The 15610-nt window shown below is 46.1% G+C and overlaps 1 protein-coding gene across 2 annotated transcripts in view; it reads left to right on the top strand.

Annotated features, from left to right (window-relative positions):
* EML6 (EMAP like 6) overlaps positions 1-15610 on the top strand; it is a 144565-nt gene that overhangs the window by 114206 nt on the left and 14749 nt on the right. Inside the window, exons 28-36 of one of the 2 annotated variants that reach the window (XM_038751282.1) lie at positions 3720-3734; positions 5069-5077; positions 6246-6324; positions 8128-8257; positions 10367-10465; positions 12274-12447; positions 13240-13448; positions 13835-13992; positions 14947-15061. In XM_038751282.1, the coding sequence (XP_038607210.1) occupies positions 3720-3734; positions 5069-5077; positions 6246-6324; positions 8128-8257; positions 10367-10465; positions 12274-12447; positions 13240-13448; positions 13835-13992; positions 14947-15061 (988 nt within the window). The remainder of the gene's footprint in view (positions 1-3719; positions 3735-5068; positions 5078-6245; positions 6325-8127; positions 8258-10366; positions 10466-12273; positions 12448-13239; positions 13449-13834; positions 13993-14946; positions 15062-15610) is intronic. The other variant, XM_038751283.1, reaches the window with a different exon arrangement.

Consider the following 15610-nt stretch of genomic DNA (forward strand, 5'->3'; position numbering starts at 1 on the left):
CCCAAACATTTGTAATCCCAACCAAATGGTACATAGAAACCTGCTAAACAGCCTTCTTGTGCAGGAGATGAGGCTTAATAATCTACAATACGGAACTGGGGTGATTTTTCGGAACCTCGAATCTGTTTCCCAAGAGATTTCCTACTGTTGATTGAGGTACTGACTGGTATGTTTTGCTTTGGACCAATAAGAACATTTCACATGTATTTAACATCTATGTGCAGGCCCTCATGAGCATGCACTACTAAGTAGTTTCATACAGAAATGTTTTGCCACTACCAAGTCCCTTCATTTTCCTCTTTAGTTCTAGGTTTATCCATTAGTTTATTATTTCCCTCTGGTTTTACATAAAGAGCTCCTTCCTTTTTGGATTGTTTAATTGAACAAAAGAGAGGGAAGAGTCTTTCTTCTGAAGCTACAGGAATTGTGGCCACTTAATAGACGTGATTATGAGCAGTCCTTACTTTATCGAGCTTCTTTAGCATGTTTGAGAGGTGAGGACTCAGGCCTAAAAACCAAAACTTTTAATTTGTATTCGGTGAAACAGTTGACTCCCGTCGAGATTAACGAATGCCTCAATTATTACACTGTGATTTTGACCAAGCCATCTCACCTTTCATTACCTTTGTTTCTCCCTTCATCCAGTGAATGTTAAAGTGCTTACTCGATTGCAGAATATTTGGGTGGCAGAGGCACCCAGCTGGAAAAAATGTGCAATAGTCTTACACCTGATACAGTCACTTAATTTCTCAAACTGCTGGAATTGCAAAATACTTTAGAGTTTTAGTAAAAAAACTAATTTCCACGCTTTCTTGAATGATAATGTGATCAGTTAACAAAGATGTGAGGACTAGGGAAATCATAGAGATTATTTTCGTAGAAGGCTACAAGGACAGAGCTATCTTGCCTGAGAATGTTTTATTAGTATTTGTATTGGCTAGTTCCTTAGTAAATCGTCCATGTGTTGTTTTTTTGTTGTTCTAGTTGTTTTTTAAGGGGTTAAGCACGTACTGTGTGCCAGGCACTATACTAAGCACTGGGATAGCTTTAAAATAATCAGATTGGGCCACATGGGACTCACAGTTTCAGTCCTAATTGTACAGATGAGGTCATTGAGGCACAGAGAAGTTAAGCAACTTGCCTGGCGTCACAGAGTCAACAAGTTGCCTTGCCCCATGTACATACGGGAGTAGTTAATAATAGTAATAATAATAATTATGGTATTTGTTAAGCACTCACTATGTGCCAAGCACTGTTCTAGGCGCTGGGGGAAATACAAGGTTATCAGGTTGTCCCATGTGGGGCTCACAGTCTTAATCCCCATTTTACAGATGAGGTAACCAAGGCACAGAGAAGTTAAGTGACTTGCCCAAAGTCACACAGCTGACAAGTGGTGGAGCCGGGATTAGAACCCATGACCTCTGGTTCCCAAGCCCATGCTCTTTCCACTAAGCCACACTGCTTGTCTGAAGTTGAAGGCACTCAGCCCAGGTGAACCCACCTGGGCACTGACTGACCCACTGAGATCATCTCAGAACTGTCCTGGGCCAGACGAGCCCTGGTTTTAGTCCCACAGACGTACATAGGGGGCTTTTGGGTAATATTACCACCTACTCCCTGGGGACACTGATTAGTCTGTGAAATCTGTTGTCTCTAGAATTGGGAGCTTAGCACTGTGGAAATTCCTACAAAAAATCCCTTCATATACCCTACTTTGAAAACTCCAGCTTGGAAGAGGGACTGCCCTGCAGGAGATTGGACCTGTATCCCTGAAGCAGGCATAGCTCAGGTCAAATCCGAACTTGTGGAGATTATCACATAACTTCGGTCCTCTAAGACAGTCCCTGTCGCACATCATCATCATCATCAATCGTATTTATTAAGCGGAGCGCTTACTGTGTGCAGAGCACTGTGCTAAGCGCTTGGGAAGTACAAGTTGGGAACATATAGAGACAGTCCCTACCCAACAGTGGGCTCACAGTCTAAAAGTCGCACATGGGGTTCACAGTCTAATTTGGAGGGACAGCAGGAGAACCGAGGCACAGAGAAATGAAGTGACTTGCCCAAGGTCACACAGCAAGCATTAGGCAGAGCCAGGATTACCACCCGGGCCATCTTGGCTCCAAGGCCCGGGCTCTTTCCACTAGGCCATGCTGCTTCTCTGGGTCCCCTTGGGTTCAGCAAGCATAAACCTTGGATCTGAACTTTTGCAACCCCCTCTTCATCTTTGAACAAGACCTCTGGTGTTTGGGTTTGGCAGAAGAAGTTGTGTGTGTCTGTGTATGAATGAGACTAGGCAAATGTGCTTATATTCACACCTGGAAATGGAGGGATTTGATGAGGTTTTTAGGTTTGAGAAACCAGGAAACCATTTTTAAAAGTTCTCCCGACAGCTTTCTCCAAGTTCAAACCTCTCTTTTTTCGAGGGATTATGAGAAAACTGTAAGCATCGTGTACCTGTCTCCAGACATTCACCTCCCTTGACTAAACTGAGCTGACCCACACAGCTTCTTTCCCTCTCCTGTAGCCCCCAAGCTTTCCTTTTTGGATCTCCGTTCAGCACCGCTCCCTCCTTTGACCCCTCTTGTCACCCTCCGTCCCTCCCTGTGCTTCCAAACTGTCTCATCCTATTTCAGATGCCACCATTTGTTCCCTGACCTCAGAGGCTCGGCCTTTATAAGCCCTTTATTGTCATTTAAGAGCTATGGGCTGCTGCATTTCCCATTTGCTCGCTCTGTTTCATTCTGGAATAAATGAAGAGATGCTATCAAGCTGCACCATCCCACCACCTCAAGCCTCCCCTCCAGTAGGAATTACTGTTTATTATTATATTGTACTCTCCTAAGTGCTTAGTACAGTGCTCTGCACACAGTAAGCGCTCAAAAAATATGACTGAATGAATATATATATATATATATATATATATATATATATATATATATATATATATATATATATATATATATATATATATATATATATATATACATACATGTACCCTATGTTTGCCTCTCAGCCCTTTTCTGCTTTCCCTCTCCTTGTACAGAGGAAGGCTACGGCTGAATGTGTGAACACCGGCTGTGAACAGCGACACTGTTTTGTCCCCTGACTGATGAGCATTCATAGTTTGTGGACGCTGCTGCCCTTCCTTCGTCTCCGATCTGCCTTCTCTTCTTAAGTGCTTAGTACAGTACTCTGCACATAGGAAGCGCTCAGTAGTAACATTGATTAATTCTCCTCGCCAGGTTCTTTCTTTCCTTTGTCCAACTGAAACCCTCCCTCCTTTCCTCATCTCCTTTTCCTTGCTTTCTGCTAAGGTCTTTGGACTCCCTGTTTCTCCTCAGGGGTTCCCTTCCGTGAATCTCCTGCTGCCACAGGTCTTGAGCTTGCCAAACATTTCTACCTTGCCCCGTCTCTGCATTCCTCAGTACCCATTGTGTCTTCCTGTCCCTCCCGTCCTGTGTTTCCATGTGCACAACCAACTGAAAAAATCAGTTGATTCAACTTACAGTTCACATGAACTTTCATTTATTCACCTCTTGTGCTCCTCAGTCTCAGAATCTGGAGTGATTCCGATCCACAAAGCCACTTTGGTCTGAACTGGGTTGGACGTTTTCCGGACCTCACCCCTGTCGTCTCTAATATTGCAAACAGTTTTTAAATGATTGGAAAGAAACCTTTAATACTTGTATTATGTTTTAACTTGCTTTCCTTTGGAGGCAGGGAATTGTCAAGTAAGTATTAACAGCACCCTGATAAAGCACAGGTTTTCTATGAATTTTCAGTCAGAATACTGCAAAGATCACAAAGGGGTAAATATACTTATGCCTACGCGTCACAATGCAGAATTCTTATTCTTGTCCCCTCATCATTTGGAAGCGGCATAGTTTGTTCGTATGCTTGTGAAATGGGGGGGGAAAAACCTATTTGATTTTGCTTTTCTTTTCAGTTTTTATGACTACAAGGTGAAAAGAGGTTGAATGCATATGTTTGTATATATACATTTTTATGTATATATAAGAACACAGTATTTGTGCCTGTGCGTGCTGTATATATATATATATATATGCATATATATACATAAATATATCAATTATATATATTCAGTCTGTGTGTATCTTCAAAAGAAATCTTGTGTTTATTATCAAACAGTTGTTTTATGGACCATGTCATAGTGATATTGTCCTTTTGCTCTCATCCCAAGCCCTGGCTTGCTTTTGTCGTAAGCTGAGATATCCTTAGGTAAAGGAATGACACAACAGAATCATCTTACAGTTTCACTAAAACAGAAAAAAGAGCCCATAATGTGGGAGAAGGGATTTGACTTGAAGATGGGTGAAACCAACTGGTGGAAATCGCCTACTAGCCCAAGTTCGAACTGGCCCCCACCCAACTTTCTGACATCACTCTATTTGGCGACGAGTTGAGGTGGGCTGGAAATGGGGTTTTGCAGGGATTCATTCTCCTTCTGGTCTCTGGCAGTAATTGGAATGTCATTGGCTCCAATTACTGCTGATAGAACAATTTCCGCCCAAATAAAGGGACCACATCACCCTGGGTGCCAAAAGGCAGAAGGTTCCAGCAGGCAAGGCTACGCTTCTGAAAAAACCCTGGGAATTATCAGGCTAAATAATGAGTTCGACTTTGTTGGAAACAAACATCCACTGTGTGAATTTCTTCCCAGCATCCGTAAGGATGTTAGGGTGCTTCCAGTGACAACAGGTTCTCTGCAGCACACATTAAAGCAGCCCGAGTCCATAGAAGGCAGTCGTGAGTTTGTGTCAGTCATGTTGGAAGCATTGATGGCGCTTCCTTTTTTCTTCCTGTTCTGTAGGCGCTTTTAGTGCTGTTTGGCCAGTGATGCCAGGGTATGAGCTTTCTGAATTTGTAGATTGGTGCCCTCTTTACTTTCTGTTTTAGTTCCTTGCTGGCATGCTTGAAAAGCATGGTGTGTGCCACCCAGGAATGTCTGTCCAACTCTGAAAATGCTCGTGCATGAATCAAATGGTTACAAATGTGCCTGTAAATTGTACTAAGTTTCCACTTGACTTTGTTTGCTGCTTACAAGGGGATCAAGGTAATGCTTCCTCTTTTCCTACCACAAGACTGGTACCTGATTGATTTAGGGAAGACACCATGTTCATTTCCATTTGGGGTGTTTTTCCTCAGAGGCGGACTTTAGGAGTCATCTATACTTAAAAGGTGGTATCTACACCACACCTGCCCTTTTCCCCTCTACCCCATCTAAAAAATTATTTTTCATCCTAAGCAATCTGTTTTGTTCCTGGGACAGCCAGTCAGCAAAACCTTTGCTTTCGTTTATGTGAAATCATGACTTCATAATGGATAAATGGAAATTCTGGTTTGGTAATTGGATTCGGTTGGTCCGCAATCCTCTGAGGTAGCCATCTTAGGAAGTACTAGAAAGTCAGAGAACTGTGTCAAATTCTCTTAGATCAATTTTCCACCCCATTTGTCATGCTAACCTTCACTTTCTCCATAATATGGTGACAATTAGCTATTAACCTGAACCTTTAGAAAAGCAAATTTTGTCCTACTCTTGGCACTCTTTTGTAAGAATGAAAATTCTATTTCTGCCAGGCCCTTAACTGTGACTAGAACACTTTGTTTAATCCTAACATTTTCTGTTTGACGTGTGTGTGTGTATGTGGTTTATTACTCCAGTGTGTTCTAAGAGTTTAAATCTGTGTTAGATTCAAACCGGTGGGTTATGAGTTGCAGTTGAAATGGTGCCATTTTCCCCGTAAAAAGTAGTTAAGGGAAACCGAAGCAGTCTTTGAACCAGTATTGCAGCTCACAGCCCACCATCTGCGACATGCTCAGGTCACGGGTATTGGGAGATTTTTGACTTTCCCAAAATAGTTGGAATCAGAAGCGGTCTCCTGATTTCAGGCTAGGCTTCTCTGGAACTGCATTCATTCTACCAGGCTTGCGAGGAGCCAACCCAGGCTTGAGTTATGTGACTTCCAAAGGACGACCTAAGTTCAGGGGAGTCCGACTCAACCAATCTAGTGGCGTTTGTTCGACAAAAATGTTGGGACAACGCGGTTACAATGAATAGGAGAAACCACGGGGCAGTCGTCAATTTAAAAAACCATCCCCCGCCTCGGTTAAATGTGAAAGGGGAAGCAGGCCTGAATGTGATCCTAACCACCCCGTGGATAAGAGAGTACGATTAGGTTTGAGGGTGTGTCGCATTAACCGGGCCAATGGTTTGGTTTCAGGCCTCCTGTCAGCCGAGCGGCTCCTCACCCCGAAAAGCTGCAGAAGAACAATATCACCAAAAAAAAGAAACTGGTTGAGGTAAGGGGACTGATGGACTGATGCCTTCCCTTTTATCTTGATGGTGTTCTAGAAATCAGAGCATATGCAGTAACGTGTTCTTTTTTAATTTGGCACTTTTCAGGGGCATCAGACCTACTTGGCATTCAGTAAACATTGCTACTGGTACAACTACTGTTATTAGTAAATTTTACATTTCTTCTAAGGGTGGTTGGTTAGCGAGAATAATAATAATACACTTAATTTAATTTAGAAAGCATTTTATGGTGGTGGTTTTTGTAATGGTATTTGTTGGGTGCTTACCATATGCCAGGCACTGTGCTAAACATACAGGACCATCAGGTTGGACACAGTCTCTGTCCCACATGCGGCTCAGTCTTAATCCCCATTTTACAGATGAGGGAAGTGAGGCCCAGAGAAGTGAAGTGACTTGCCCAAGGTCACCACAGCAGGCATATGCCGGAGCTAGGATTAGAACCCAGGTCCTCTAAGTCCCAGGCCCACACATGTTCCATTAGAAGCAGCGTGGGTCAGTGGAAAGAGCCCGGGCTTTGGAGTCAGAGGTCGTGGGTTCAAATCCCGGCTCCGTCAACCGTCAGCTGTGTGACTGTGGGCAAGTCACTTCGCTTCTCTGGGCCTCAGTTCCCTCATCTGTAAAATGGGGATTAAGACTGTGAGCCCCCCGTGGGACAACCTGATCACCTTGTTGTCACCTCCCCAGTGCTTAGAACAGTGCTTTGCACATAGTAAGCGCTCAACAAATGCCATTATTATTATTATTATTATACAGCATCGCTTCTCTTAGTTCCAAGTTGCTTTTATATTACTCATCGTATTGTGTTCTCCCAACATTTCGATGAGGTGAGGAGAAGGGACCTGCCCCAAGTCACTCAGCAGGCTAATGACCCAACTGGGACAAGACAAGTGACCCTTCCTCACCAGACCATTATGCCTCATCTCACAGCCTGCATAGATGGTTGGAAAGGTATGAGTTGGGGGCTTTGGGTTAAGGAGAGAAAACTTGGATGGATGAGAGAGCAATGCATACAGAAAAGTCCTTTCACTGTCATTAGTGTCCATCACATGCAATGTGTCAGCCACGTAACTGTTAAAAGAGGCTACTGTCCCCAAGAACTGTGACTGTATTACATAAGTGATCTCAGTTTTAAAGAACCAAGAAATTCACATTGAACTCAGTTATTTAGGAAGCAGATTACTTATTATGGCCTTTTAGCACATCAACTTTTAATAATATTAATGATGGCATTTATTAAGCGCTTCCTATGTGCAAAGCACTTCTCTAAACTCTGGGGAGGTTACAAGGTGATCAAGTTGTCCCACAGGGCGGCTGACAGTCTTAATCCCCATTTTACAGATGAGGTAACTGAGGCAAGGAGAAGTCAAGTGACTTGCCCAGGGTCACACAGCTGACAGTTGGCAGAGCCAGGATTTGAACCCATGACCTCTGACTCCAAAGCCCGTGCTCTTCCCACTGAACTATGCTGCTTCTGGTAATGTAGTGTAGTGTGTTGAAGGTGGTTGATAGTACACCCCATTCTCCTATTATGTGGGGGTAGCACAATAGGGAAAACTGACATTGGAGCAGTGATCGTGTCCAAAGCTGTACATGAGGTAAAACACAGACACACACACACACACAAACGCACACACTCTCTCTCTCTCTCTCTCTCTCTCTCTCTCTCTCTCTCTCTCTCTCTCCCTCTCTCTCTCTTTCTCTCGGATTTCAGGATTGCTGTATTCTATTACTGGGGGAATCTCCTTCGATTTTTATTCTTCTATTCTCTTCCTCCAATGTGTCCGTAGGAGCTGGCTCTAGATCACGTGTTTGGATACAGAGGGTTTGATTGTCGCAATAACCTGCATTACCTCAACGATGGTGCCGATATCATTTTCCATACTGCTGCAGCGGGCATAGTTCAGAATCTCTCCACAGGTAACTCAAGCAGCCCGTTATATTTATTAAGCGCTTACTATGGGCAGAGCACTGTACTTAGCACTTGGGAGAGGACAATTCAGCAGAATCAGCAGACACGTTCCCTGCCCATAATGAGCGTACAGTCTAGAATGTGAGAACTCTCCCTGCTAGAATAGTGGCTTGAAGTCAGAACGAGTGAAACTCCAATGCCAGCCTAATTCATTCATTCAATTGTATTTGAGTGCTTACTGTGTGCAGAGCATTGTACTAAGTGCTTGGGAAGTACAAATCAGCAAAATATAGAGACGGTCCCTACGTAACAATGGGCTCCCAGACGTACTCTTCAAAATCTGTGTTCCATTAAGACAAGAGCTTTACCCCCACCAGAAATGCCAGTCCCCTGCAGCGTTCCCAGCTGTGGAGAAAAGCATCCCCTCTAGCCCATTGTTCACCCAGTTCTGCCCAATGTTAACTGCTGTCACTGCTTAAAGTGGTTGGCATTCATTCATTCATTCAGTCTTATTTATTGAGTGCTCCCTGTATGCAGAGCTTTTTTTAAAATGGTATTTATTAAGCACTTACTATGTGCAGAGCACTGTTCTAAGTGCTGGGGAGGTTACAAGGTGATCGGGTTGTCCCCCTGGGGGCTCATAGTCTTAATCCCCACTTTACAGATGAGGTAACTGAGGCCCAGAGAAGTTGTGACTTGCCCAGGGTCACACAGCTGACAATTGGAGGAGCTGGGATTTGAACCCATGACCTCTGACTCCAAAGCCCGTGCTCTTTCCATTGAGCCACACTGCTTCTCTGAGCTGTGTACTAGAGCTGCGTACTAAGTGCTTGATAGAGTCCAACAAAACAATAAACAGACACATTCCTTTCCCACAACGAGCTTACAGTCTAGAGGACAGTGAGGCTTTGGCAGGCTGCCTGCCCAGTTTCTGCCTTTCAGCTGCAGAGTTTGAGCAAGAAACCAATCCCTGGTGCCCAGATTGATGGTAAAGGGCTTCAAGGACAAAACTATGGGGCTGTTCTCCTGGAGGCTGGGAATTCGGGGAACTATTTGGGTTTTTTGCGGCCCCCAAATCCCAGAAACTCTGCCCGTAGCAGTGTGGACACTTGTATGCTCGGTGTATGGAGTTGGTTCACTAGAACCTTGAAAAGTGAACCCCAAAGTACAAGGCCCTGGGCCTACTTGGGAAGCAGTGTGGCTTAGTGGAAAGAGCCCGGGCTTGGGAGTCAGAAGTCGTAGGTCTAATCCCGGCTCCGCCACTTGTCAACTGTGTGACTTTGGGCAAGTCACTTCACTTCTCTGGGCCTCAGTTACCTCATCTATAAAATGGGGATTAAGACTGTGAGCCCCATGTGGGACAACCTGATGACCTTGTATCTACCCCAGTGCTTAGAACAGTGCTTGGCACATAGTAAGCGCTTAATAGCAACATCATTATTAGTATTACTGGGGCAAAGGTTTTTTTGATGGTATTAGTTAAGTGCTTACTTTGTTCCAGGCGCTGTAGAAAGCGCTGGGGTGGTTAGAAGGTAATCAGGTCGGACACAGTCCATTTCCCATATGGGGCTCGTAGTCTCAATCCCCATTTTACAGATGAGGTAACCGAGGCCCAGAGAAGTGAAGTGACTTGCCCAAGGTCATACCACAGACAAGTGACAGAGCAGGGATTAGAACCCAGGTTCTTCTTAGAGCTCATGCTCTATCCACTAAGCCGCATTGCTTCTCAGTTGGAGGGAAACAACCGTAACAACAGAAGCAGTGACTAATAATTTCCCCCACTTCCTGCATCTTCTCTGGTCCCTATTCTCTTTCCTCTCCTTTCCCCCTCTCCCTTCGTCTCTCTCCATCCATCTTCCTCCTTCCCCACCTTTCCTCTTTTCCCTTTATACCGCTCTCCTTTCTCCGGCCCCACCCCTTGGAAACTTCACAGCCACCTGCTTCCCATTCTTCCTTCCTGTGACCCAGAGTTGTCTCTTCCCACATTCACGAACTCTGCTCCACTAAAGGAGCATCCACACAGTTCCCTATTATCGACGCTTAGCGTTGTTCCTCAGAAATGACCGCTCCCAAAAACAGTGTCGCGAATTATTAAATGGTCTCTCGAATTGTTCTAGGAAGCCAAAGTTTCTACCTGGAGCACACAGATGACATCCTCTGCTTAACTGTGAACCAGCATCCCAAGTATAAAAATGTGGTGGCCACCAGCCAGATTGGTAGGAGCTTTTCCACATTAGCCGCGTTGTCTTGCTTGAATGTTACCGGGACCCTGATGGAGTGGGACAACCCCCTCCCCTCCTCCCACTTTTGTTGCTTTCCTTCTTAAATACGTATGTTTCATTTGGGGCATCTTTCCGTATTTTGACACGTCTGCCAAGGGGTCAGCTGGGGATTGTGGATGGCCGGGAGAGGCCCACTGACGGGTAAATGTGTGGCCACCATTTGGGTACCGGGGGACTTCGGAGGAAGGTTTCGGGCCAGGTGCAATCAATCAAGAGTACCTGGTGATCTCCAAGGATATTCAGAGCACTGTGTGAAGTGCTTGGGAGAGTAGAGGTTGGAAGACTCAGTCTTTGCTCTTTCCTCGGCCCCTTCCACTTTCCTGGCACTGCCATCCTTTCTCACCTCATTAAAGCAAGTGCCCCTTCTTTTTTTCCCCTCTCTGAACACCGCCTTCAATCCCTCACTGGTGGCTCCTTCCCCACTACTTCCAAGCCTGCCCACATATCCCCTATCCTAAAAAAAAGGCTCCCTAGCACTCTCCGATTATCTCCCTATCCTCTCCAAACTCCTTGAGCAAGTTGTCTACATGTGCCGCCTCCACTTCTTCTCCCCTGGACGCTAATTGGAACTTACAATTTAGCAATAAAGAGACAATCCCTGCCCATACCAGTGTTTTGGGTTTTTTTCTGAAAAACCACTTGGTGCCTATTTCCCCACTCCATCAATGGTTTTGACTGAGCAATAACTGGGTGCGGAGCACTGTACTAAGTGCTTGGGAGAGTACAGTACAATAGGGTTGATAGACATGTTCTCTGCCCACAGTGAGCTTGGAGTCTAGTGGGGGAGAATAGTCTAGAGGGGCAGAATAGTCTAGAGGGGCAGTAAAACTGGAGAGACTACAGGGTGGTCTTGAGCTCCCCTCATGTGTCTTTTATATGCTACAGCACCAGGCCAGGAATCCCTGCTTCTCTCCCCAGTTTCAAAATAAGCCTATCCCTGTTGTGGTTGGGCCTTAGCCTACTTGAATTTTTTGGCATCCTTAAGACTTAATTATTGTGTCCCCAGAAATAATTTAAAACTGGGCTTTGAAATTTGAACACTCCTGGCCATATGGAGAAAAGTCTTTGTGCTGTTTCTTCCAAAGGCAAGGGAACCGGACATAGCTGGTATCTGGGAAACCGCCCAGAAGAAAAGGAACAGGGCCATCCTGAGTTTTTCGGTTATACTTAAAACGAGCATTATCTCCCAAGCGCTTAGTACAGTGCTAAAATACCACTGATGATATTTCATATGCTTCAGCAACCTTCCTGCTAGTTTCCCTGTATTTCCACCCCACCATTTTCACAATGAGAGTTTGGGTCACTTCCCTCTGGCTCTGACGTGGCTCCGGCACCGGACGCGTGACTTAGCTTGAGCTCTTGCTTTCCCTCGACACGCCCTCATCGCCACTGTTCTCGCAATGCAGGTGTTATTCCAAAAGGCTGTCTGTGTAATGGGCAGAGCTCTGACTGGGCGACTAGTTCAAGTTTGGTGCTTGTATCTGGGGGCCATTACAGATACTAAACAGACGCCAGCCTTGTCCTCACTTCTCCCCAAGTGTCTCGCGGTCCCGTGAAATATGTCTTTTCCCATGAACCTCAGTAATTCCTCTACCTGCTCCTAGCTCTCGGCGAAGTGTAGTAACAACCGGGTTCTTAGACCGCCCCCCACCCATATTCTTAATGTTCCAGAGTTCCTGTTGTTGTAGACCTTTGATCATCTTTTCCCACGTAACCATCTACCGTTCCCCTCCGACCTCTAGGAACAACACCTTCCATACACGTGTGGGACGCCATGAACAAGCAGACACTATCTATGCTCCGCTGCTTCCATTCTAAGGGGGTGAATTACGTCAACTTCAGTGCCACAGGCAAACTCCTGGTGTCCGTCGGCGTGGACCCCGAGCACACCATCACCGTGTGGCGATGGCAAGAAGGTAGGTAGGCCAAAGCCTCTGACTCTCCCCCCTCGCCAATAGACTGTAAACTCTATTAGATTAGATTAGACCTGGGTTCTGATTTTGCTCTGCCACTCATCTGCTGTGTGACCTTGGGCAAGTCACTTAACTTCTCTGGGCCTCAGTTACCTCATCTGTAAACTGGGGATTAAAACTATGAGCCCCCCTTAGGACAACCTGATCACCTTGTAACCTCTCCAGTGCTTAGAACAGTGCTTTGCACACAGTAAGCACTTAATAAATGCTATCATTATTATTATTCCAGCACTTAGAACTGTGCTTTGCACATAGTAAGTGCTTAATAAATGCCATCATTATTATTATTATTAAAGGGAAATAAGCAGGTGGTAGAAATTTCCCCAGTCAGGGAGTCAGCAACTATTTATTGAATGCCTGCCGAGGGCAGGCCCTGGAGGGATTCATGCTGAAGAACAAACCTGATCCCTGTCCTCAAGGCTCTTCTAACCTAACCGGGTGAGGAAGCGGCTCTCCAGGCAATTGTAGCATTTCTTGAGAACCGAGAAAATGTGTTAGCCTGCACTAAGCACTTGGAAGAATACAATAGAGTTAGTAGATATGGTCCCTGCCCTCAAGGAGTGTACCATCTGGTGAAGAAAAAAAGTGCTAAAAATCATTTACAGGAAGGTGGGATGACAGCAAAGCGGGTAAATATAGGAGTTAGTGCTGAGGACTAGGGTACATAAGAGCTGTTGAGAAGCTCCAGTTGGGCCTTGTGTCACTTGTGTGGCTGACGTTGGGCCTCTCCCATAGGTGCCAAAGTGGCCAGCCGCGGGGGCCACCTGGAGCGCATATTTGTGGTGGAGTTCCGCCCGGATTCGGACACGCAGTTTGTGTCCGTGGGAGTGAAACACATGAAGTTCTGGACACTGGCCGGCAGCTCCCTGCTGTACAAGAAGGGCGTCATCGGATCTCTGGAAGCCGCCAAAATGCAAACGATGCTTTCTGTGGCCTTTGGTGCTGTGAGTGCAGATGGCCCCCTCAGGCGTCTCCATGAAACCATCCCCTCTCTCCCCCCACCCCTCTGGGACCAAGTGCATGCAGCAGAAAGGTTCCTTGCATTCCCTGGGGTTGGAGATCCAAATATTAGCTGGCACTCGGCTTTGACTTACTCTCTCAGGGCGTGCCATTCTGCCCTGGGCTCCTCACTCATCCCACGCCTCTTCCTAGCAACCTGCTGTCTGTGGGACTGTGGAGACAGGATTTCCTCATCAATCTATACGATTCTTTGACCGGTGGATGGCTTGCTTTAAGATTTTTTGAAAGTGTTTTAGAGGGAGAGGTGGGTGGGAGGTGGAGTCCTCTAATGAGGTAATCTGTCTGACATCGTGTTTGTGTTATTTTCCAGAACAACCTCACTTTCACTGGTGCCATAAACGGAGATGTCTACGTCTGGAAGGATCATTTTCTTATTAGGCTGGTGGCAAAGGCCCATACCGGTCCGGTGTTCACCATGTACACCACCCTGAGGGATGGGCTGATCGTGACTGGTGGAAAAGAGAGACCGTAAGAGAGAGACTATCTCTCCCACTGATATTTCCCCCGGGCTGGAATTTGTGTTCATGTCTGTCTCCCCCTGAAGACTGTGAACTCCTTGCGGGCAGCGTGGCTTAGTGGGTAGAGAGTGGGCCTGAGAGTCAGGAGGACCTGGGTTCTAATCCCGCCTCCTCCACATCTCTGCTGTGTAACCTTGGGGAGGTCACTTCACTTCTCTGAGACTCATTTACCTCGTCTGTAAAATAGGGATTAAGAGTGTGAGCCCCATTGGGATTAGGGACTGTATCCAAACTGATTAGCTTGTATCTACCGCAGAGTTTAGAACAGTGCTTGGCCCGTAATAAGCACTTAACAAGTACCATAATTATTATTATCATATATTGTACTCTCCCAAGTGCTTAGTACAGCACTCTGGCACGCAGTATCATCATCATCATCAATCGTATTTATTGAGCGCTTACTGTGTGCAGAGCACTGTACTAAGCGCTTGGGAAGTACAAGTTGGCAACATATAGAGACAGTCCCTACCCAACAGTGGGCTCACAGTCTGAAAGGGGGAGACAGAGAACAAAACCAAACATACTAACAAAATAAAATAAATAGAATAGATATGTACAAGTAAAATAAATAGAGTAACAGATATGTACAAACATATATACGGGATGTATATACAGTAGGCACTCAATAAATGCCATTGCTGGATTTGATTGGTCAGAGCGGTTCAGTTTATGGAGGGTGGCTCTGTTGGCTTTGAGTGAATTTTAGAGAAGTCCACCGAACATGAAAGGACCCCCCTAGCACCAACGTGGGACGTGGACTAGCCACAGAGGCCAGAGTTTGGGAGCAGGGCAGGTTAGGGTTCTGACCGAGCAGGGACCAACTCTGTTGTACGGTGCTGTGCACACAGTAAGCGTTTGATAAATGGATGGATCGATTCTGACGTGTTCCCGGTAATGCCTATAGGACCAAAGAAGGTGGGGCGGTCAAACTGTGGGACCAGGAGATGAAACGTTGCCGGGCCTTCCAGCTGGAGACCGGGCAGCCCGTGGAGTGTGTGCGCTCTGTCTGCCGGGGAAAAGTGAGTCATGGCTGACGGCTCTTGCTGCTGTCATCGGGCCACCCCCAACCCACCTCCCTTCGTCCCCCTCCGCCCCCGTCCCCACATCCTGGTTCCACCAGGGAGAGGCCACCACTAGCCTGGTGACCACTTTTGGCCCACATCCCCGACCTCCCTCTCCAAATTCAGTTCAGTTAACCCTGGCCTAGACAGGGAAATGGGTGGTTTTTTTTAAGTATCTCCTCTCCCTGTCTAGTATTACACATGGGAATTTGTCACCTATCATTGGTTTACTCCCTCAAAATCAGCTCGGGAACTGGGGGCCCGCACACCCACTGTGAGGAAATCTTTCCAGGTCTGTGATGAGGAAATTGGGAATTCAAAGTCCTTTTGTGGTCTTACGGTGTTTCCTTGGCAGCGAGAAACTGAAGCCGCCTAGCCACAACTGTCTTGACTTTGGGGGTGGGGTCTGAGCTCGAGTCTGAGGACTCACAGGAGGAGGAGTAAGAGACAGACAGACAGATAGAGGTTTTCCTTTTAGAAGAGATGAGGATAGGAAAAGTGTCAATT

This window comes from Tachyglossus aculeatus, chromosome 9 (genome assembly GCF_015852505.1).
Source record: "Tachyglossus aculeatus isolate mTacAcu1 chromosome 9, mTacAcu1.pri, whole genome shotgun sequence".
NCBI classification, from domain to species: domain Eukaryota; kingdom Metazoa; phylum Chordata; class Mammalia; order Monotremata; family Tachyglossidae; genus Tachyglossus; species Tachyglossus aculeatus.